General features: G+C 47.1%; 1 protein-coding gene across 2 annotated transcripts in view; it reads left to right on the plus strand.

Moving 5' to 3' along the window:
- GLE1 (GLE1 RNA export mediator) overlaps positions 1–22685 on the plus strand; it is a 195621-nt gene that overhangs the window by 88853 nt on the left and 84083 nt on the right. For both annotated transcript variants that reach the window (XR_011204710.1, XM_069237002.1), the window contains exon 12: positions 19785–19914. Coding sequence is in view for 1 of the 2 variants with exons in the window: in XM_069237002.1 (XP_069093103.1) it covers positions 19785–19914 (130 nt within the window). In the remaining variant the exon portion in view is untranslated. The remainder of the gene's footprint in view (positions 1–19784; positions 19915–22685) is intronic.

Consider the following 22685-nt stretch of genomic DNA (forward strand, 5'->3'; position numbering starts at 1 on the left):
AACATCGAAGCGCTTTGGTGCCCTTCGGGGTAGATTTCGGCACACCGTCGGGGCCTAGTCGGCCCGACCGCGTGGAGAACAACGCCGATGGAACGGACCCCGTTTCGATTCTGCCCTGAATGCCACAACAAATATCCTTATACGGACCAACATTCGGTCTGTAACCTGTGCCTGTCACCCGAGCACAGCGAAGAATCCTGTGAGGCCTGTCGGGCGTTCCGGTCCCGAAAAACTCTGCGCGACCGTCGAGCGAGAAGACTGCAGATGGCGTCCACGCCAAAAGAGCATCGACAGTTCGAGACAGAAGAGGAACAGGAGGAATCCTTTTCCATCCAGGATTCAGACTCCGACGAACTCGACCATCCAAAAACAGTGAGTAAGACGTCGAGATCAGAAATTAAGAAAGGCAAAAAGGCCCAGGGGACGCCACTGCCAACCGGCCATGGCTCAACCCAAATTCACGGTGACCAACAATCGGCACCGAAAAAGGCCCATTCAGTGTCGAGATCGTCCGACTCCGGTCGAGACACCGGCACGCAGCCTCCTCGGGACCGAGAGAGTGCTAAAGAGAAGCATCGACACCGAGAGTTCGGTGTCGACACGGATCGACGCCGAGACAGTGGCGCCGAAGATCATAGAGGCCAAGATTTTTCGGCACAAAAGAAGAGGAAGGTTACCTCGGAGCCGAAAAAACAAACAACAGGGTTTTCGGAGCCGAAAAAAGCACCAACAGACCCAGTTTCAGGCTCCTATACTGAAGAACTTTCTATGTCTTCACAAATGAAAAGACACAGATTCGAACAGGAACTGCAATCCACTGAAGTGGATCACACGCAGAAGCGTATCTTTATTCAGCAGGGGACAGGGAAGATCAGTACCCTTCCACCTGTCAAAAGAAAGAGAACACTTCAGTTTGTAGCACGAGAGGCTCCTCAGCAACAAACAGCAAAGACGGTAACACCTCCTCCCTCGCCTCCACCTGTAACTCCGGCTTCACCAACTTACACCCCGTCACATTCGCCAGCTCACACCGCCATGAGCCACGACGACCAAGATCAAGACGCGTGGGACTTGTACGATGCACCAGTGTCTGATAACAGCCCAGACACATACCCAACTAGGCCATCACCACCTGAGGACAGCACAGCCTATTCACAAGTGGTGGCTAGAGCAGCTCAGTTCCATAATGTGGAACTACACTCTGAACAAGTAGAGGATGACTTTTTATTTAACACCCTCTCCTCCACCCACAGCTCCTACCAAAGCCTGCCTATGCTCCCAGGCATGCTTCGCCATGCAAAGGAGATCTTCAAAGAGCCAATCAAAAGCAGGGCAGTAACGCCTAGAGTGGACAAAAAGTATAAGGCGCCTCCTACGGACCCTGTATTCATCACCTCTCAGCTGCCACCAGATTCTGTGGTGGTAGGGGCTGCCAGAAAACGGGCAAATTCACACACTTCTGGGGATGCACCTCCCCCAGATAAAGAAAGCAGAAAGTTTGATGCAGCCGGGAAGAGGGTCGCTGTCCAGGCAGCAAACCAGTGGCGCATCGCAAACTCACAAGCGCTGCTAGCGCGATACGACAGAGCCCACTGGGATGAGATGCAGCATCTCATTGAACATCTCCCAAAAGATCTACAAAAAAGAGCAAAACAGGTTGTTGAAGAGGGTCAAAACATTTCCAACAATCAAATACGCTCCTCTATGGATGCAGCAGACACAGCCGCAAGGACCATTAATACGTCGGTTACCATCCGTAGGCACGCATGGCTCAGAACGTCTGGATTCAAGCCGGAAATTCAGCAGGCAGTACTTAACATGCCAGTAAACGAAAAAATGCTGTTCGGTCCGGAGGTCGACACAGCCATAGAAAAGCTCAAAAAGGACACTGACACTGCCAAGGCCATGGGCGCACTCTACTCCCCGCAGAGCAGAGGATCTTATACCACCTTCCGCAAAACACCTTTTAGAGGAGGGTTTCGGGGTCAGGCCACACAAGCCAGTACCTCACAGTCCGCACCGTCCACCTACCAGGGACAGTACAGGGGAGGCTTTCGGGGCCAGTATAGAGGAGGCCAATTCCCTAGGAATAGAGGAAGATTTCAAAGCCCCAAAACCACTACCAACAAGCAGTGACTCACACGTCACTCACCCCCCCCACACAACACCAGTGGGGGGAAGAATAGGTCATTATTACAAAGCATGGGAGAAAATAACTACAGACACATGGGTCCTAGCAATTATCCAACATGGTTATTGCATAGAATTCCTGCAATTCCCTCCAGACATACCACCAAAAGCACAGAATTTATCAAAACACCATTCACAGCTTCTAGAGATAGAAGTTCAAGCACTACTGCAAAAAAATGCAATAGAATTAGTACCAAGCACACAAATAAACACAGGAGTCTATTCACTGTACTTCTTGATACCAAAAAAGGACAAAACACTGAGACCAATTCTGGACCTCAGAGTAGTAAACACATTCATCAAATCAGACCACTTTCACATGGTCACACTACAAGAAGTGTTACCATTGCTCAAAAAACACAACTACATGACAACCCTAGACCTCAAAGACGCATATTTCCATATACCAATACATCAATCACACAGAAAATATCTAAGGTTTGTATTCAAAGGAATACATTACCAATTCAAAGTATTGCCTTTCAGTTTAACAACCGCTCCAAGGGTATTCACAAAATGCCTCGCAGTAGTCGCTGCACACATCAGAAGGCAGCAAATACATGTATTCCCGTATCTAGACGACTGGCTAATCAAAACCAGTTCGCTCACACAATGCTCAAACCACACAAATCAAGTCATACAAACCCTCTACAAACTAGGGTTCACCGTCAACTTTGCAAAATCCAACATTCAGCCAAGCAAAGTACAGCAATATCTAGGAGCCATAATAGACACGACAAAAGGAGTAGCAACGCCAACTCCACAAAGAATTCACAATTTCAACAGAGTCATTCAACACATGTCTCCAAATCAAACAATACAAGCAAGAACAATACTACAGCTCCTAGGCATGATGTCCTCATGCATAGCCATTGTCCCAAACGCAAGACTGCACATGAGGCCCTTACAACAATGCCTAGCCTCACAGTGGTCTCAAGCACAGGGTCATCTTCTAGATCTGGTGTTAATAGACCGCCAAACTTACCTCTCGCTTCTATGGTGGAACAGTATAAATTTAAACAAAGGGCGGCCTTTCCAAGACCCAGTGCCACAGTACGTGATAACAACAGATGCTTCCATGACAGGGTGGGGAGCACATCTCAATCAACACACCATAAGAGGACAATGGAACATACATCAAACAAAACTGCATATAAATCATCTAGAATTATTAGCAGTTTTTCAAGCACTAAAAGCTTTCCAACCAATCATAACCCACAAATACATCCTTGTCAAAACAGACAACATGACAACGATGTATTATCTAAACAAACAAGGAGGGACACATTCAACGCAGTTAAGCTTATTAGCTCAAAACATATGGAAGTGGCAATCCACCATCAAATTCGCCTCATAGCACAGTTTATTCCAGGGATCCAGAATCAACTGGCAGACAATCTCTCTCGAGATCACCAACAAGTCCACGAATGGGAAATCCACCCACAAATTCTGAACACCTACTTCACACTCTGGGGAACACCTCAGATAGACTTATTTGCAACAAAAGAGAACGCAAAATGCCAAAACTTCGCGTCCAGATACCCACACAAGCAATCCCAAGGCAATGCCCTATGGATGAACTGGTCAGGAATATTTGCTTACGCTTTTCCTCCTCTCCCTCTCCTCCCTTATCTAGTGAACAAATTGAGTCAAAACAAACTCAAACTCATTTTAATAGCACCAACGTGGGCAAGACAACCCTGGTACACAACACTGCTAGATCTTTCTGTAGTACCCCACATCAAACTGCCGAACAAACCAGATCTGTTAACGCAACACAACCAACAGATCAGACACCCAGATCCAGCATCGCTGAATCTAGCAATCTGGCTCCTGAAATCCTAGAATTCGGACACTTACAACTTAGCCAAGAGTGTATGGAGGTCATAAAGCAGGCCAGAAGGCCATCCACTAGACACTGCTACGCAAGTAAGTGGAAAAGATTTGTTTGTTACTGCCATCATAATCAGATACAACCACTAGACGCAACTCCAAAACATATAATAAATTACTTGCTCCATTTACAAAAAGCAAGGCTAGCCTTCTCTTCTATTAAAATACACCTTGCAGCAATATCTGCATACCTGCAGAATACCTATTCAACTTCCTTGTATAGGATCCCAGTCATCAAAGCATTCATAGAAGGTCTTAAAAGAATTATACCACCAAGTACACCACCTGTTCCTTCATGGAACCTAAACGTGGTCCTAACAAGACTCATGGGCCCACCTTTCGAACCCATGCACTCTTGCGGAATACAATTCCTAACCTGGAAAGTTGCCTTTCTCATCGCCATTACATCTCTGAGAAGAGTAAGTGAAATTCAAGCGTTCACAACGCAGGAACCTTTTATACAAATACATAAAAATAAGGTCTAATCCAAAATTTTTACCAAAAGTTATTTCACCGTTCCATCTAAATCAAACGGTAGAACTACCTGTTTTTTTCCCACAGCCAGATTCTGTGGCTGAAAGAGCACTACATACATTAGATGTCAAAAGAGCATTAATGTACTACATTGACAGAACAAAGAACATCAGAAAGACTAAACAGCTATTTATTGCATTCCAAAAACCTCATGCAGGTAACCCAATATCAAAACAAGGTATAGCCAGATGGATTGTTAAATGCATCCAAATCTGCTACCTTAAAGCAAAAAGACAACTGCCCATTACTCCCAGGGCACATTCAACCAGGAAAAAAGGTGCTTCAATGGCATTTTTAGGAAACATCCCAATGCATGAAATATGTAAGGCAGCCACATGGTCTACGCCTCACACATTCACCAAACACTACTGTATAGATGTGCTATCCGCACAACAAGCCGCAGTAGGTCAAGCTGTATTAAGAACTCTATTTCAGACAAGTTCTACTCCTACAGGCTAATCCACCGCTTATGGGGAAATAACTGCTTACTAGTCTATGCAGACCATGTGTATCTACAGCGACAGATGCCATCGAACTGAAAATGTCACTTACCCAGTGTACATCTGTTCGTGGCATCAGTCGCTGAGATTCACATGGGCCCACCCACCTCCCCGGAAGCCTGTAGCAGTTCAGAAGTTACCTTCAATTTTGTACATTTGTATATATATTATTTAAACCTTTAATAGGTACATACTTACACATTTCATTGCGCGGGCACTATTACTATAGTACAACTCCTACCTCACCCTCTGCGGGGAAAACAATCGAAGATGGAGTCGACGCCCATGCGCAATGAGCACAGAAGGAGGAGCCACTCGGTCCAGTGACTCAAACACTTCTTCGAAGAAAAACAACTTGTAACACTCCGACCCAACACCAGATGGCGAGCTATGCAGCCCATGTGAATCTCAGCGACTGATGCCACGAACAGATGTACACTGGGTAAGTGACATTTTCATTTTCTATAACAAAAACCTATTGGCCTGGAATTGTCTCTGAGTGTGTGTTCCTCATTTATTGCCTGTGTGTATGTACAACAAATGCTTAACACTACTCCTTTGATAAGCCTACTGCTCGACCACACTACCACAAAATAGAGCATTAGAATTATCTCTTTTTGCCACTATCTTACCTCTAAGGGGAACCCTTGGACTCTGTGCATACTATTCCTTACTTTGAAATAGTGCATACAGAGCCAACTTCCTACACTACAGTCAAAGGCTGAGCAGAAAAGCTCAAAAACTGAATCATCGTCGTTGAAAGACGGTTTGACGTTTAAATCAAGCACCACAAATCTCGAAGATTGGGAGGTCGAAATAGAGAGAAAAAGAAAGGGACTTAAAGACGAAATGCAGGCACTTCTACAAAGAAGAAGAGACTTCACGTAAGCCTCAAAGAATTCAGGATTCCTCATAAATCCACAACAAAAAGACATTCTGCAGAAATGGAGGTCGGCGAAATACAGGCTCCTCTCACTCCTGAGCTACAGGACGAGGAAGAAGAGGTGTTCTTCGACGAAGAACAAGAATTTTTGTATCCGGCCTCAGTTGAAGGGGATTTCGTTGAACAGTGGGAAGACACTTGAGATGTACTCGCCGGATGAGAGTGCTGAGGCTTACCCATCGAAACCCTCGCCACCAGACGACCTTGGTGCATACAATATGGTGATGAAAATGCAGAAGACAGGTTTAATGTGCAGCTCAAGAAGGATAAGCCTCAAGCCAGTTTCCTTCTTGAAAGCCAATTCCTGCCCATGCATCCCAGCCTTCTCGACCAGGGTAGAAAATCCTTTAAAGAACAAGCTACTTGTAGAGCAGTGACTCAAGGGCTGAAAAGAAGTATAAATAGTTATAAAAAAAACCACCATATATTAAGGGCACGGTGCATGCGGATTCAGTTATTACCTCCACAGCCAGGAAAAGAGCCAATATCCCATCCACATATGGGCCTCCACCAGAAAAGGGAAACAAAAGAATAGACCTCATGGGACGCAGACTTGAATGCAGTGTGGCGAATCAATGGCGCATTGCAAATTCAAACGCACTTCTCAATAGACGCGCCCATGAACATTGGGAGGAGGAGGAAGAGGAGGTGGGAGAATTACTAAAACACCTCCCAGAACAATGCATTAAAATAGTGCGTTTAATAGAGAGTGGAAAGAATGCAAAAGCATGTTGAAAATCCTTTCAAGATGCAGCGGACACTGCTAGTAGACAAATGGTGATGGGAATTAAACTTTGAAGACATTGAAGGCTGATAATCTTAGGTTTTAATCCTGAGGTAAATGTTATAAATACCCCCTCTAACAGAAAAGCAGTTATTTGGAAGTTCAGTGGATGAAAGTTTAAATCAACTCAGAAATGATAATGAAACCGCAAACTCCATGGGGACGCTACAGTTTCGAGGAGGACTAAAAAGACGCACATTCACATCAAGACGACCCTCTGCAAAGGGTAGTTTTGAAGCGGGGAGTTCGTATCAAACTTTTCAAAGTGGACAACAGGGTACCCCAACACAACAAGGCTGTTGGCACTATCAACAAAGGGGGCGTGGCTCCTTTTGAGGAAGACCTAGAGGAAGGGGTCAATCAAATAGAGGAAGTACAAACACTACAAATAAGTGACTACATAGAGGGTAAAAACCGGCACAAGTGATAACCGTACACACAAAGCAAGACTTAAGTCACATCTCAGCAGTGGGTGGAAGATAAAAAAAAAAAAATCCTCCAGGAGTGGAGGAAAATAACTTCAGACAAATGGATACTAAACACAATCCAATATGGATACTGCATAGAGATGACAAAGTTCCCTCCAATAAAGAAACCACCAACAACAAAGTTACACTCAAAAGAGGAGGCAAAACAACTTCTCAAAGAAGTAGAAGAATTGTTAGACAAGCAGGCAGTAGAGCTGGTCCAAAAAAATACAAACTAACAAGGGAATTTACTCAACATGCTTCCTAATTCCAAAACCAGACTGATCCTTAAGTCCACAAATTCATAAAAACCCAGAGATTCAAGATGACAACTCTGCAGGAGATCTTAACACAAATACAAGAGATTTCGTGGCAACTATAGACCTAAAGGATGCTTACTTGCACATTCCAATGAATGCAAACACAAAAGATACCCAAGATTTGTGGTGCAAAAAACATTTTATCAATTTACGGTACTGCCTCGCTGCAGTAGCCGCACACCCAGAAGGATGGGAATACATGTGTATCCATATCTCGACGATTGGCTGGTTGGATCGGAGTCGTACCAAAAATGCAAACAAGACATCCAAGAGGTAATGAGAACACTGCATACTCTAGGATTCTCATTAGATATAGAAAAATGATTCCCAGAATCAAAACAAGGAAAGGTATTTTTGGGTGCAAAGCTAAACCCTATAAAAGGGGAAAGCCTTTCCCAGCATGATGAGGACACAGTTGTTGCAGGAGGAAACTCGACCATTACCGCAGGAGGCAAACTCTGACAACGAGGACGGTGGGAAGGTACTAGGAAAGCAGACTTCATGCATTCCCTTAATCCCATATGCGAAACTTCATACAAGACCTATACAGGCAGGAATGGCTGCACAACCAATGGTCACAGTCGATGGGGAGTTAGGAAGATCTAGTGGTTGTCACGCAGAGGATGCAAGAGGAAATCGCATGGTGGAAGGACAAAAATGTACTAGGAAGGCTTTCTGCACAGCCAACTCCATCAGTGACATTCAGAACAGACACTTCATATAGGGAGGGGGGCACATATGGGGGTCACATATGGGGGTCCTCGGGATAAAAGGGTTTTGGAGGGAAGAGGATGCAGTCAAACACGCCAGCTTCCTAGATCAGCTTGGCTAGCACTCGAAGCATTCCAAAAACACCTCTGGGAAAAATAAATCTTGATTCAAACTGATAACACAAAATCATGTTTTACATCAGCAAAGGTGGGGGCGGCAGTCATCACCCTTATCAAAGCTGGCTCAATAACTATGGAAATGGGCAATAGAGAGGAATATAGAGATACGGGCAATACATTTACCAGAGAAGGAAAATGTAGAAGCAGACAGACTGAGCAGACAAGCTTCATGCGCACACAAGTGGGAACTTAAACAGTCAGTAGTACTGAAACTATTCGACAGGTGGGGGACTCCAGCAACAGACTTGCTTGCAATACCACAGAACAAGAGATGCCAGTTCTTTGCCTCCAGACAATTGCACCATCAGTCTCTGGGGAATGCCTTTTCTATAAGTTGGTCAGGGACATTTGCATATGCTTTCTCCTCCAATCCCATTGTTGCACAGGGTACTCAGCAAATGCAACAGTGGTCAAGACAAGCTTGGTACTCAGAAATAATTAATCTAGCTCAAGGAAGAGTACAGAGATTGCCCAAACATCAAGATCTACTTTTGATAGAATGGGGGAGGTGTTACACCCAGAGCTAGAATCGAAAAAAGCCTGGCTCATGAAGACTTAAGAGTTTGGACATTTAAAACTACCCAAAAAAAAATGTCAGTACTAAAGGAGGCAAAGCCAAGAGGATATGTAAAGACAAGCTTGTTCACAGCACCGGTAGTTAATAAATTCTTGGAAGGATCAAAGAGACTAGCACCTCCAAGAAAAATACTGGCTCCTGAATGGAACCTCAGTGTGGTACTAACACAGCCAATGTGGACACCATTTGAAACTATACAAAATGTTACCCTGCAAATGTTAACATTCAAAACAGCGTTTCTGGTAGCAATTACTTCACTAAGTAGAGTAAGTGACCCCAGATGCAGACCTGGACCATATGGTATGGCACTGCCCGGGCATCCGGCGGTCCTGGGAGGAGATACTGGGCGAACTTGAGAAATCACTGGGTGTCAAACTGGCACAGACCCCATTGCTGTGCTTGCTGGGACTGCACTTGGGACTGGCGCTGGGTGCAGTAGCTACCCGATTTCTGGGCCTGGCACTGGCACTCTATAGGAGACAAATAACACTAAACTGGAAAGCTTCTAACTCCCCCCCCCCTCCCCCCCCCCCCCCAATTGGAAGCTTGGCGACGTGAAGTCACGAAATGGGCCAGAGCAGAACTTCAGGTCTTGGAGCGCAAAGAATTGAGGGGACTGCGCCAGAAACCCATTGCCCCTTTATGGGAGGAAATATTAAGAGGATGGGAATCTCGAGATAGCGACGAGGAAACACAAGGAGAGTAGCCGAGACACCATCTGGCCAGGAGTAATTAGGTAGACCAGAACACATAAACACACACTACGAACTGAAGGGGAAGATAGTTGAATCTAGCACAGAGTGTAAGATAGCCAAGGAGGGCAGCAGCCACATGGGAGTGAGCGACGCTACATAACTCTGATCAGGAGCCAGCCCAGGCACCCACACACACAACCAAATAACCCCTGAGTAGACAGTTGAGATTAAACTTAACAAGAGAACTCCAGTCCCAGCTAACTAGTCCTTAACCCTCCCTACTAGGAACATTCACCTCAATTAACCACCATCATGTAAATAGTTCTTAAGAATACCTACTGAGAAGCTACATAGACCACGAATACGCTCATGCAGGCACTATCCACAGATTAGAACGTTACAACAACTGTTGGCAATAATTAATGCGGACTATTGTACAAGTTATAATTATATTAATAATGTATAAAAATAAAATGACAATAAAATATTGTTTAAAAAAAAAAAAAAGTAGAGTAAGTGAATTACTGGCACTCAAACTACAGAAACAGTATGTTCGATGGCATCTGTCGCTGTAGATACGCATGTTTTGCATAGCTCGCCATCTGGTGTTGGGCCGGAGTGTTACAAGTTGTTTTTCTTCGAAGAAGTCTTTCGAGTCACGGGACCGAGTGACTCCTCCTTTTGTCTCCATTGCGCATGGGCTTCGACTCCATCTTCGATTGTTTTTTTTCCGCCATCGGGTTCGGACGTGTTCCTGTCGCTCCGAGTTTCGGAACGGAAGGATAGCTCATTTCGGAAGATTTTCGTCGGTACCGGTGCCCTTCGGGGTAATTTTTTCGATCCCCGTCGGGGCCTGGTCGGCCCGACCGCGTGCAGAAGAACGCCGATGGAACGGACCCCGTTCCGTTTCTGTCCCAAATGCCACAATAAATACCCCTATACAGACCAACACTTGGTCTGCAACCTGTGCCTGTCACCTGAGCACAGTGAAGACACCTGCGAGGCCTGTCGTGCGTTCCGGTCCCGAAAAACACTCCGAGACCGTCGAGCCAGAAGACTTCAGATGGCGTCCGCGCCGACAGCCCACCGGGAGTTCGAGGAACAAGAAGAGGAGGGAACCTTTTCGATCCAAGAATCGGACTCCGAAGGATTCGACAAAACACAAACCGTGAGTAAGACGTCGAAAACCACTCAGAAGAAGGTTTTTAAGGCCCAGGGGACGCCACTGCCACCAGGCCATGGCTCGACCCATAAATTCGGTGACCGACCGTCGGCACCGAAAAAGGCCCAAACAGTGCCGAGATCGTCCGACTCCGGTCGAGACACCGGCACGCAGCCTTCTCAGGACCGAGAAAGTGCTGGAGACAAGCATCGACACCGAGATACCGGTGTAGACACGGCTCGACGCCGAGACAGCGGCACCGAAGAAGATCGACGCCGAGAGGTTTCGGCCCCGAAAAAGAAAAAAGTCACCTCGGAGCCGAAAAAAGATGCAGACAGGGTTTCGGTGCCAAAACAAACTGCAACCGACCCAGTTTCAGGCTCTTATACAGAAGAGCACTCGCTAACCTCCCAAATGCAAAAGCATAGGTTTGAGGAAGAGCTACACTCAACTGATGTAGACCATACGCAAAAGCGTATTTTCATACAGCAGGGGACAGGAAAAATAAGCACCCTTCCCCCTATTAGAAGAAAGAGAAGATTGGAGTTACAAACTGAACAAACACCACAAACAAAAGTGGTGAAAAAAGTTACCCCACCACCCTCTCCTCCACCTGTGATTAACGTCTCACCAGCACAAACTCCATCACATTCCCAAGCTCACACCACCATGAGCCAGAGTGACCAAGATCAAGACGCATGGGACTTATACGACGCCCCAGTGTCAGATAACAGTCCGGAGGCATACCCTACGAAGCCATCTCCACCAGAGGACAGCACTGCGTATTCTCAAGTGGTGGCTAGAGCAGCACAATTTCACAATGTAAGCCTCCACTCAGAACAGGTCGAGGATGACTTTTTATTCAACACACTCTCCTCCACCCGCAGCTCCTACCAAAGCCTGCCTATGCTCCCTGGTATGCTCCGGCACGCAAAAGAAATCTTTAAGGAGCCGGTCAAAAGTAGGGCAATCACACCAAGAGTGGAAAAAAAGTATAAGGCGCCTCCTACAGACCCGGCTTTCATCACTACACAGCTGCCACCAGACTCTGTCGTTGTAGGAGCAGCTAGGAAAAGGGCCAACTCCCACACATCTGGAGATGCACCACCCCCAGATAAAGAAAGCCGCAAGTTCGATGCAGCTGGTAAGAGAGTCGCAGCACAAGCTGCAAACCAGTGGCGCATCGCTAACTCCCAGGCACTACTTGCGCGCTATGACAGAGCCCATTGGGATGAGATGCAACATCTCATTGACCATCTGCCCAAGGACCTACAAAATAGGGCAAAACAAGTGGTTGAGGAGGGACAGACCATTTCCAACAACCAAATCCGCTCCTCCATGGACGCTGCAGATACAGCTGCACGGACAATTAATACATCTGTAACTATCAGAAGGCATGCATGGCTCCGAACGTCTGGATTTAAACCAGAGATTCAGCAAGCAGTTCTCAATATGCCTTTTAACGAAAAAGAACTGTTCGGTCCAGAAGTGGACACAGCGATTGAGAAACTAAAAAAAGACACGGACACTGCTAAAGCCATGGGCGCACTCTACTCCCCGCAGAGCAGAGGGAATTACAGCACATTCCGTAAAACACCCTTTAGAGGGGGGTTTCGGGGTCAGAGCACACAAGCCAGCACCTCACAGGCAACACCGTCCAGTTACCAGGGACAGTACAGAGGAGGTTTTCGGGGACAATATAGAGGAGGGCAATTCCCTAGGAATAGAGGAAAATTTCAAAGCCCCAAAACCCCTACTACTAAGCAGTGACTCACATGTCACTCACCCCCTCCACACAACACCAGTGGGGGGGAAGAATAAGTCATTATTACAAAGCATGGGAGAAAATCACTACAGACACTTGGGTTCTAGCAATTATCCAACATGGTTATTGCATAGAATTTCTACAATTCCCTCCAAACATACCACCAAAAGCACAACATTTGACAAAACATCATTCCAATCTCCTGGAGATAGAAGTGCAGGCACTATTGCAAAAGAATGCAATCGAATTAGTGCCAAACACACAAATAAACACAGGAGTTTACTCACTGTACTTTCTGATACCAAAGAAGGACAAAACGCTGAGACCAATCCTAGACCTCAGAATAGTGAACACATTCATCAAATCAGACAACTTTCACATGGTCACACTACAAGAAGTATTACCATTGCTAAAACTACACGACTACATGACAACTTTAGACCTCAAGGACGCGTATTTCCATATACCAATTGTAGGAAGTTGGCTCTGTATGTGCTATTTCAAAGTAAGGAATAGCATGCACAGAGTCCAAGGGTTCCCCTTAGAGGTAAAATAGTGGTAAAAATAGATAATACTAATGCTCTATTTTGTGGTAGTGTGGTCGAGCAGTAGGCTTATCCAAGGAGTAGTGTTAAGCATTTGTTGTACATACACATAGACAATAAATGAGGTACACACACTCAGAGACAAATCCAGCCAATAGGTTTTTATATAGAAAAATATCTTTTCTTAGTTTATTTTAAGAACCACAGGTTCAAACTCTACATGTAATATCGCATTCGAAAGGTATTGCAGGTAAGTACTTTAGGAACTTCAAATCATAAAAATTGCATGTATACTTTACAAGTTATTGACAAATAGCTGTTTTAAAAGTGGACACTTAGTGCAATTTTCACAGTTCCTGGGGGAGGTAAGTTTTTGTTAGTTTTACCAGGTAAGTAAGACACTTACAGGGTTCAGTTCTTGGTCCAAGGTAGCCCACCGTTGGGGGTTCAGAGCAACCCCAAAGTCACCACACCAGCAGCTCAGGGCCGGTCAGGTGCAGAGTTCAAAGTGGTGCCCAAAACACATAGGCTAGAATGGAGAGAAGGGGGCGCCCCGGTTCCGGTCTGCTTGCAGGTAAGTACCCGCGTCTTCGGAGGGCAGACCAGGGGGGTTTTGTAGGGCACCGGGGGGGACACAAGTCCACACAGAAATTTCACCCTCAGCAGCGCGGGGGCGGCCGGGTGCAGTGTAGGAACAGGCGTCGGGTTCGCAATGTTAGTCTATGAGAGATCTCGGGATCTCTTCAGCGCTGCAGGCAGGCAAGGGGGGGATTCCTCGGGGAAACCTCCACTTGGGCAAGGGAGAGGGACTCCTGGGGGTCACTTCTCCAGTGAAAGTCCGGTCCTTCAGGTCCTGGCGGCTGCGGGTGCAGGGTCTCTCCCAGGCGTCGGGACTTTAGGTTCAAAGAGTCGCGGTCAGGGGAAGCCTCGGGATTCCCTCTGCAGGCGGCGCTGTGGGGGCTCAGGGGGGACAGGTTTTGGTACTCACAGTATCAGAGTAGTCCTGGGGTCCCTCCTGAGGTGTTGGATCGCCACCAGCCGAGTCGGGGTCGCCGGGTGCAGTGTTGCAAGTCTCACGCTTCTTGCGGGGAGCTTGCAGGGTTCTTTAAAGCTGCTGGAAACGAAGTTGCAGCTTTTCTTGGAGCAGGTCCGCTGTCCTCTGGAGTTTCTTGTCTTTTCGAAGCAGGGGCAGTCCTCAGAGGATGTCGAGGTCGCTGGTCCCTTTGGAAGGCGTCGCTGGAGCAGGATCTTTGGAAGGCAGGAGACAGGCCGGTGAGTTTCTGGAGCCAAGGCAGTTGTCGTCTTCTGGTCTTCCGCTGCAGGGGTTTTCAGCTAGGCAGTCCTTCTTCTTGTAGTTGCAGGAATCTAATTTTCTAGGGTTCAGGGTAGCCCTTAAATACTAAATTTAAGGGCGTGTTTAGGTCTGGGGGGTTAGTAGCCAATGGCTACTAGCCCTGAGGGTGGGTACACCCTCTTTGTGCCTCCTCCCAAGGGGAGGGGGTCACAATCCTAACCCTATTGGGGGAATCCTCCATCTGCAAGATGGAGGATTTCTAAAAGTTAGTCACTTCAGCTCAGGACACCTTAGGGGCTGTCCTGACTGGCCAGTGACTCCTCCTTGTTTTTCTCATTATTTTCTCCGGCCTTGCCGCCAAAAGTGGGGCCTGGCCGGAGGGGGCGGGCAACTCCACTAGCTGGAGTGTCCTGCTGGGTTGGCACAAAGGAGGTGAGCCTTTGAGGCTCACCGCCAGGTGTGACAATTCCTGCCTGGGGGAGGTGTTAGCATCTCCACCCAGTGCAGGCTTTGTTACTGGCCTCAGAGTGACAAAGGCACTCTCCCCATGGGGCCAGCAACATGTCTCGGTTTGTGGCAGGCTGCTAAAACTAGTCAGCCTACACAGATAGTCGGTTAAGTTTCAGGGGGCACCTCTAAGGTGCCCTCTGGGGTGTATTTTACAATAAAATGTACACTGGCATCAGTGTGCATTTATTGTGCTGAGAAGTTTGATACCAAACTTCCCAGTTTTCAGTGTAGCCATCATGGTGCTGTGGAGTTCGTGTTTGACAGACTCCCAGACCATATACTCTTATGGCTACCCTGCACTTACAATGTCTAAGGTTTTGTTTAGACACTGTAGGGGTACCATGCTCATGCACTGGTACCCTCACCTATGGTATAGTGCACCCTGCCTTAGGGCTGTAAGGCCTGCTAGAGGGGTGTCTTACCTATACTGCATAGGCAGTGAGAGGCTGGCATGGCACCCTGAGGGGAGTGCCATGTCGACTTACTCGTTTTGTTCTCACTAGCACACACAAGCTGGCAAGCAGTGTGTCTGTGCTGAGTGAGAGGTCTCCAGGGTGGCATAAGACATGCTGCAGCCCTTAGAGACCTTCCTTGGCATCAGGGCCCTTGGTACTAGAAGTACCAGTTACAAGGGACTTATCTGGATGCCAGGGTCTGCCAATTGTGGATACAAAAGTACAGGTTAGGGAAAGAACACTGGTGCTGGGGCCTGGTTAGCAGGCCTCAGCACACTTTCAATTGTAAACATAGCATCAGCAAAGGCAAAAAGTCAGGGGGCAACCATGCCAAGGAGGCATTTCCTTACACCAATACACCCATCGCACAGGAAATACCTAAGGTTTGTATTCAAAGGAATACATTACCAATTCAAGGTACTGCCTTTCGGATTAACAACCGCACCAAGAGTCTTTACCAAATGTCTAGCAGTAGTCGCTGCACACATCAGAAGGCAGCAAATACATGTGTTCCCATATCTAGACGACTGGCTAATCAAGGCCCATTCGTTAATAGAGTGCTCAAATCACACAAATCAGATCATACAAACCCTCTTCAAACTAGGGTTCACCGTCAACTTCACGAAATCCAACATTCTGCCGTGCAAGGTACAACAATACCTAGGAGCCATAATAGACACAACAAAAGGAGTAGCCACTCCAAGTCCCCAAAGAATTAAAAATTTCAACACCATCATACAAAGCATGTATCCAACACAAAAGATACAAGCAAAGATGATATTACAACTCCTAGGCATGATGTCTTCATGCATAGCCATTGTCCCAAACGCAAGACTGCACATGAGGCCCTTACAACAGTGCCTAGCATCACAGTGGTCTCAAGCACAGGGTCATCTTCTAGATCTGGTGTTAATAGACCGCCAAACTTACCTCTCGCTTCTGTGGTGGAACAACATAAATTTAAACAAAGGGCGGCCTTTCCAAGACCCAGTGCCACAATACGTAATAACAGATGCTTCCATGACAGGGTGGGGAGCACACCTCGATCAACACAGCATACAAGGACAATGGAACGTACATCAAACAAAACTGCATATAAATCACCTAGAACTTCTAGCAGTTTTTCAAGCACTAAAAGCTTTCCAACCAATAATAGTTCACAAATACATTCTCGTCAAGACAGACAACATGACAACAATGTATTATCTAAACAAGCAAGGGGGGACGCACTCCACGCAGTTAAGCCTGCTAGCACAAAAAAATTGGCGTTGGGCAATTCACAACCAAATTCGCCTAATAGCACAATTTATACCAGGGATCCAAAATCAACTCGCAGACAATCTCTCTCGAGATCACCAACAGGTCCACGAATGGGAAATTCACCCCCAAATTCTGAACACCTATTTCAAACTCTGGGAAACACCTCAAATAGACTTGTTTGCGACGAAGGAGAACGCAAAATGCCAAAACTTCGCATCCAGATACCCACACAAACAGTCCCAAGGCAATGCCCTATGGATGAACTGGTCAGGGATATTTGCTTACGCTTTTCCTCCTCTCCCTCTCCCTCTCCTTCCTTACCTGGTAAACAAACTCAGTCAAAACAAACTCAAACTCATATTAATAGCACCAACTTGGGCAAGGCAACCCTGGTACACAACGCTGCTAGACCTATCAGTAGTACCCTACATCAAATTGCCCAACAGGCCAGATCTGTTGACACAACACAACCAAAAGATCAGACACCCAGATCCAGCATCGCTGAATCTAGCAATCTGGCTCCTGAAATCCTAGAATTCGGGCACTTACAACTTACCCAAGAATGTATGGAAGTCATAAAGCAAGCCAGAAGGCCATCCACCAGGCACTGCTATGCAAGTAAATGGAAGAGGTTTGTTTGCTACTGCCATATTAATCAAATACAACCATTACACACAACTCCAGAACATGTAGTGGGTTACTTGCTTCACTTACAAAAATCTAACCTGGCTTTCTCTTCCATTAAAATACACCTTGCAGCAATATCTGCATACCTGCAGACTACCTATTCAACTTCCCTATATAAGATACCAGTCATTAAAGCATTCATGGAGGGCCTTAGGAGAATTATACCACCAAGAACACCACCTGTTCCTTCATGGAACCTAAATGTTGTCCTAACTAGACTTATGGGTCCACCTTTTGAACCCATGCACTCCTGCGAAATACAGTTCCTAACCTGGAAGGTTGCATTTCTCATCGCCATTACTTCCCTATGAAGAGTAAGCGAGATTCAGGCGTTTACAATACAAGAACCTTTTATACAACTACACAAGAATAAGGTCGTCCTAAGGACTAATCCTAAATTTTTGCCAAAGGTTATTTCACCGTTCCATCTAAATCAAACAGTGGAACTTCCAGTGTTCTTTCCACAACCAGATACCGTAGCTGAAAGGGCACTACATACATTAGATGTCAAAAGACCATTCATGTATTACATTGACAGAACAAAGAACATCAGAAAGACTAAACAACTATTTATTGCATTTCAAAAACCTCATGCAGGAAACCCAATATCAAAACAAGGTATAGCCAGATGGATAGTTAAATGCATCCAAATCTGCTACCTTAAAGCTAAACGACAGCTGCCCATTACACCAAGGGCACACTCAACCAGAAAGAAAGGTGCTACCATGGCCTTTCTAGGAAACATCCCAATGCAAGAAATATGTAAGGCAGCCACATGGTCTACGCCTCACACATTCACCAAGCACTACTGTGTAGACGTGTTATCCGCACAACAAGCCACAGTAGGTCAAGCCGTATTAAGAACATTATATCAAACTACTTCCACTCCTACAGACTGAGCCACCGCTTTTGGGGAGATAACTGCTTACTAGTCTATGCAAAACATGCGTATCTACAGCGACAGATGCCATCGAACTGAAAATGTCACTTACCCAGTGTACATCTGTTCGTGGCATCAGTCGCTGTAGATTCGCATGTGCCCACCCGCCTCCCCGGTAGCCTGTAGCAGTTTGGAAGTTACCTTCAACTATTTGTATATGTATCATCTCAACCTTAAATAGGTACATATTTAGTCACTCCATTGCATGGGCACTATTACTACAATTCAACTCCTACCTCACCCTCTGCGGGGAAAAACAATCGAAGATGGAGTCGACGCCCATGCGCAATGGAGACAAAAGGAGGAGTCACTCGGTCCCGTGACTCGAAAGACTTCTTAGAAGAAAAACAACTTGTAACACTCCGGCCCAACACCAGATGGCGAGCTATGCAAAACATGCGAATCTACAGCGACTGATGCCACGAACAGATGTACACTGGGTAAGTGACATTTTCATTTCGTTCACAAAGATGGAATAGTCGTGAGGACAGATCCAAAGTTTTACCAAAAAGTGGTATCTCAGTTTCACATAAACCAGAAAGTAGGAATCCCAAGTTTCTTTCAAAATCCAAAGACACAAGCAGAAGGAACTTTACATACATTAGACGCAAGAAGGTCACTCGTACTACATTGAAAAGACAAACCCTCACAGAAAAACACAACAATTATTTGTCTCTTTTGCAGATGGTTACCTAGGAAAACCAGTAACAAATAACACTATAGCCAGGTGGTTTGCACAGACAATCTCATTGTGTCACAAAATGTCAGAGAAGCTTTGCAAGAAACGCCAAAAGCTCACTCAACCAGCAAAAAAGGAGCAACTATTGCTTTTCTAGCAAATACTCCATTACAGGAAATATGCAAGGCAGCAACATAGTCAATTCACACGTTTACAAAACATTATTGTGTTGATACTCAAATGAACAAGGAAGCACAAGTAGGCAAAAGGTTCTACATTTATTTTCAAATTGGGTTCCATCTTCAACCCAGCCACAACAAGAATAAATACCGCTTTAAAATCAATGCACAGCCTGTGAATCCAGAAAGAATTCATGCTGCAAAATAAAGGTTTTTTTAACCTGTAGGTGTAGTTTTGCAGCTTGAAGAATTTTCAGGATTCACAGGTGAGCCACCCACCTCCACCTAGAAGATGGAAGAGAAAAAAAACAATCTGAAGATGGCGACTAAGGGTGAGAACGTGGGTTCTGGCGAAGAGTGAGGGAGCGGGTAATGATGACACGGTTGCAGGCAGAAGACGCTGCCAGCATCGATGCAGATAACGGTGTGCTCCTGGAGCATGTACATTGAATACAATGAAGTGTCCTGGATGTTGAATCATGTTTGCACTGACCCGTCTCTCTTCTCTGGCACAGGGCACTTGGGTACCAGGTACTAGATGGCAATGTGGAGCAGCAGGACAACTTCTTGAAAAGGATGTCTGGGATGATCCGGCTGTACGCTGCCGTCATACAGCTCCGATGGCCATACAGGGACAAACAAGGGGTAGGTGTGCTGCGCGCCAAGGGCTGACGTCGCTGTGATGTCACTACATGTGCACCTGTGAAAAAGGCTCCCGTTCTCATGATATGCTTTCAAGGGATGCTGCTGTTCCTACGATTGTCATGATTACCAGTGAAGCAGGGCCCCTGTTACTGTGATTAGGTACGGAAGAGTCTCGGCTCAGATGATTGGATAAGAAGGCAGGCTTCTGTTCCCCTGATTAGGTTAGGACGGAGCCCAGTTTCAGATCATCAGCTATAAAGGGAGGTTCTGTTCATATTACTGGATATAAAGGCAGGCTTCTATTCTTAGTTTATATATGTATGTAGCCTCCTGTTCCCTTATTTACCTGTGATTGCATGAAGGAAGTATCCCGTTCCCATGATTAAATATAAAGTAAGCCTCCTGTTCAGTGGATTAGCTGTTAAGGGAGGTTCCTGTTCCCATGATTAGCTCTGAAGAGGGGCTCCGGCTCCCATGATTAGCTCTGAAGAGGGGCTCCCGCTCCCATGATTAGCTCTGAAGAGGGGCTCCCGCTCCCATGATTAGCTCTGAAGAGGGGCTCCCGCTCCCATGATTAGCTCTGAAGAGGGGCTCCCGCTCCCATGATTAGCTCTGAAGAGGGGCTCCCGCTCCTATGATTAGCTCTGAAGAGGGGCTCCCGCTCCTATGATTAGCTGTGAAGAAAGGCTCCCGCGCTTAGCTGTGAAGAGAGGCTCCCGCTCCCGCGCTTAGCTGTGAAGAGAGGCTCCCGCGCTTAGCTGTGAAGAGAGACTCCGGCTCCCGTGATTAGCTGTGAAGAGAGGCTCCGGCTCCCATGATTAGCTGTGAAGAGAGACTCCGGCTCCCATGATTAGCTGTGAAGAGAGACTCCGGCTCCCGTGCTTAGCTGTGAAGAGAGGCTCCGGCTCCCATGATTAGCTGTGAAGAGAGACTCCGGCTCCCGTGATTAGCTGTGAAGAGAGGCTCCGGCTCCCGTGATTAGCTGTGAAGAGAGACTCCGGCTCCCATGATTAGCTGTGAAGAGAGACTCCGGCTCCCGTGATTAGCTGTGAAGAGAGGCTCCGGCTCCCGTGATTAGCTGTGAAGAGAGACTCCGGCTCCCATGATTAGCTGTGAAGAGAGACTCCGGCTCCCATGATTAGCTGTGAAGAGAGGTTCCCGCTCCCATGATTAGCTGTGAAGAGAGGCTCCCGCTCCCATGATTAGCTGTGAAGAGAGACTCCGGCTCCCATGATTAGCTGTGAAGAGATGCCCCCCGCTCCCATGATTAGCTGTGAAGAGAAGCTCCCGCTCCCATGATTAGCTGTGAAGAGAGGCTCCCGCTCCCATGATTAGCTGTGAAGAGAAGCTCCCGTGATTAGCTGTGAAGAGATGCCCCCGCTCCCATGATTAGCTGTGAAGAGAGGCTCCCGCGCTTAGCTGTGAAGAGAAGCTCCCGCTCCCATGATTAGCTGTGAAGAGAGGCTCCCGCTCCCGCGATTAGCTGTGGAGAGAGGCTCCCGCTCCCATGATTAGCTGTGAAGAGAAGCTCCCGCGATTAGCTGTGAAGAAAGGCTCCCGCTCCCATGATTAGCTGTGAAGAGAGGCTCCCGCTCCCATGATTAGCTGTGAAGAGAGGTTCCCGCTCCCATGATTAGCTGTGAAGAGAGGCTCCCGCTCCCATAATTAGCTGTGAAGAGAGGCTCCCGCGATTAGCTGTGAAGAGAAGCTCCCGCTCCCGTGATTAGCTGTGTAGAGATGCCCTCTCTTCCATGATTAGCTGTGAAGAGAGGCTCCCGCTCCCATGATTAGCTGTGAAGAGAGACTCCCGCTCCCATGATTAGCTGTGAAGATGGACTCCCGCTCCCATGATTAGCTCTGAAGAGATGCCCCCCGCTCCCATGATTAGCTGTGAAGAGAAGCTCCCGCTCCCATGATTAGCTGTGAAGAGAGGTTCCCGCTCCCATGATTAGCTGTGAAGAGAGGTTCCCGCTCCCATGATTAGCTGTGAAGAGATGCCCCCGCTCCCATGATTAGCTGTGAAGAGATGCCCCCGCTCCCATGATTAGCTGTGAAGAGATGCCCCCGCTCCCATGATTAGCTGTGAAGAGAGGCTCCTGCTCCCGTGCTTAGCTGTGAAGAGAGGCTCCTGCTCCCGTGCTTAGCTGTGAAGAGAGGCTCCCGCTCCCGTGCTTAGCTGTGAAGAGAGGCTCCCGCGCTTAGCTGTGAAGAGAGGCTCCCGCGCTTAGCTGTGAAGAGAGGCTCCCGCGCTTAGCTGTGAAGAGATGCCCCCGCTCCCATGATTAGCTGTGAAGAGAGACTCCGGCTCCCATGATTAGCTGTGAAGAGAGGCTCCCGCTCCCATGATTAGCTGTGAAGAGAGGCTCCCGCTCCCGTGCTTAGCTGTGAAGAGAGGCTCCCGCTCCCATGATTAGCTGTGAAGAGATGCCCCCGCTCCCATGATTAGCTGTGAAGAGATGCCCCCGCTCCCATGATTAGCTGTGAAGAGAGGCTCCTGCTCCCATGATTAGCTGTGAAGAGAGGCTCCTGCTCCCGTGCTTAGCTGTGAAGAGATGCCCCCGCTCCCATGATTAGCTGTGAAGAGAGGCTCCCGCTCCCGCGATTAGCTGTGAAGAGAAGCTCCCGCTCCCATGATTAGCTGTGAAGAGAGGCTCCCGCTCCCATGATTAGCTGTGAAGAGAAGCTCCCGCGATTAGCTGTGAAGAAAAGCTCCTGCTCCTGTGATTAGCTGTGAAGAAAAGCTCCTGCTCCCGTGATTAGCTGTGAAGAGA

This window comes from Pleurodeles waltl, chromosome 6 (assembly GCF_031143425.1).
Source record: "Pleurodeles waltl isolate 20211129_DDA chromosome 6, aPleWal1.hap1.20221129, whole genome shotgun sequence".
In the NCBI taxonomy this organism is placed as follows: Eukaryota; Metazoa; Chordata; class Amphibia; order Caudata; family Salamandridae; genus Pleurodeles; species Pleurodeles waltl.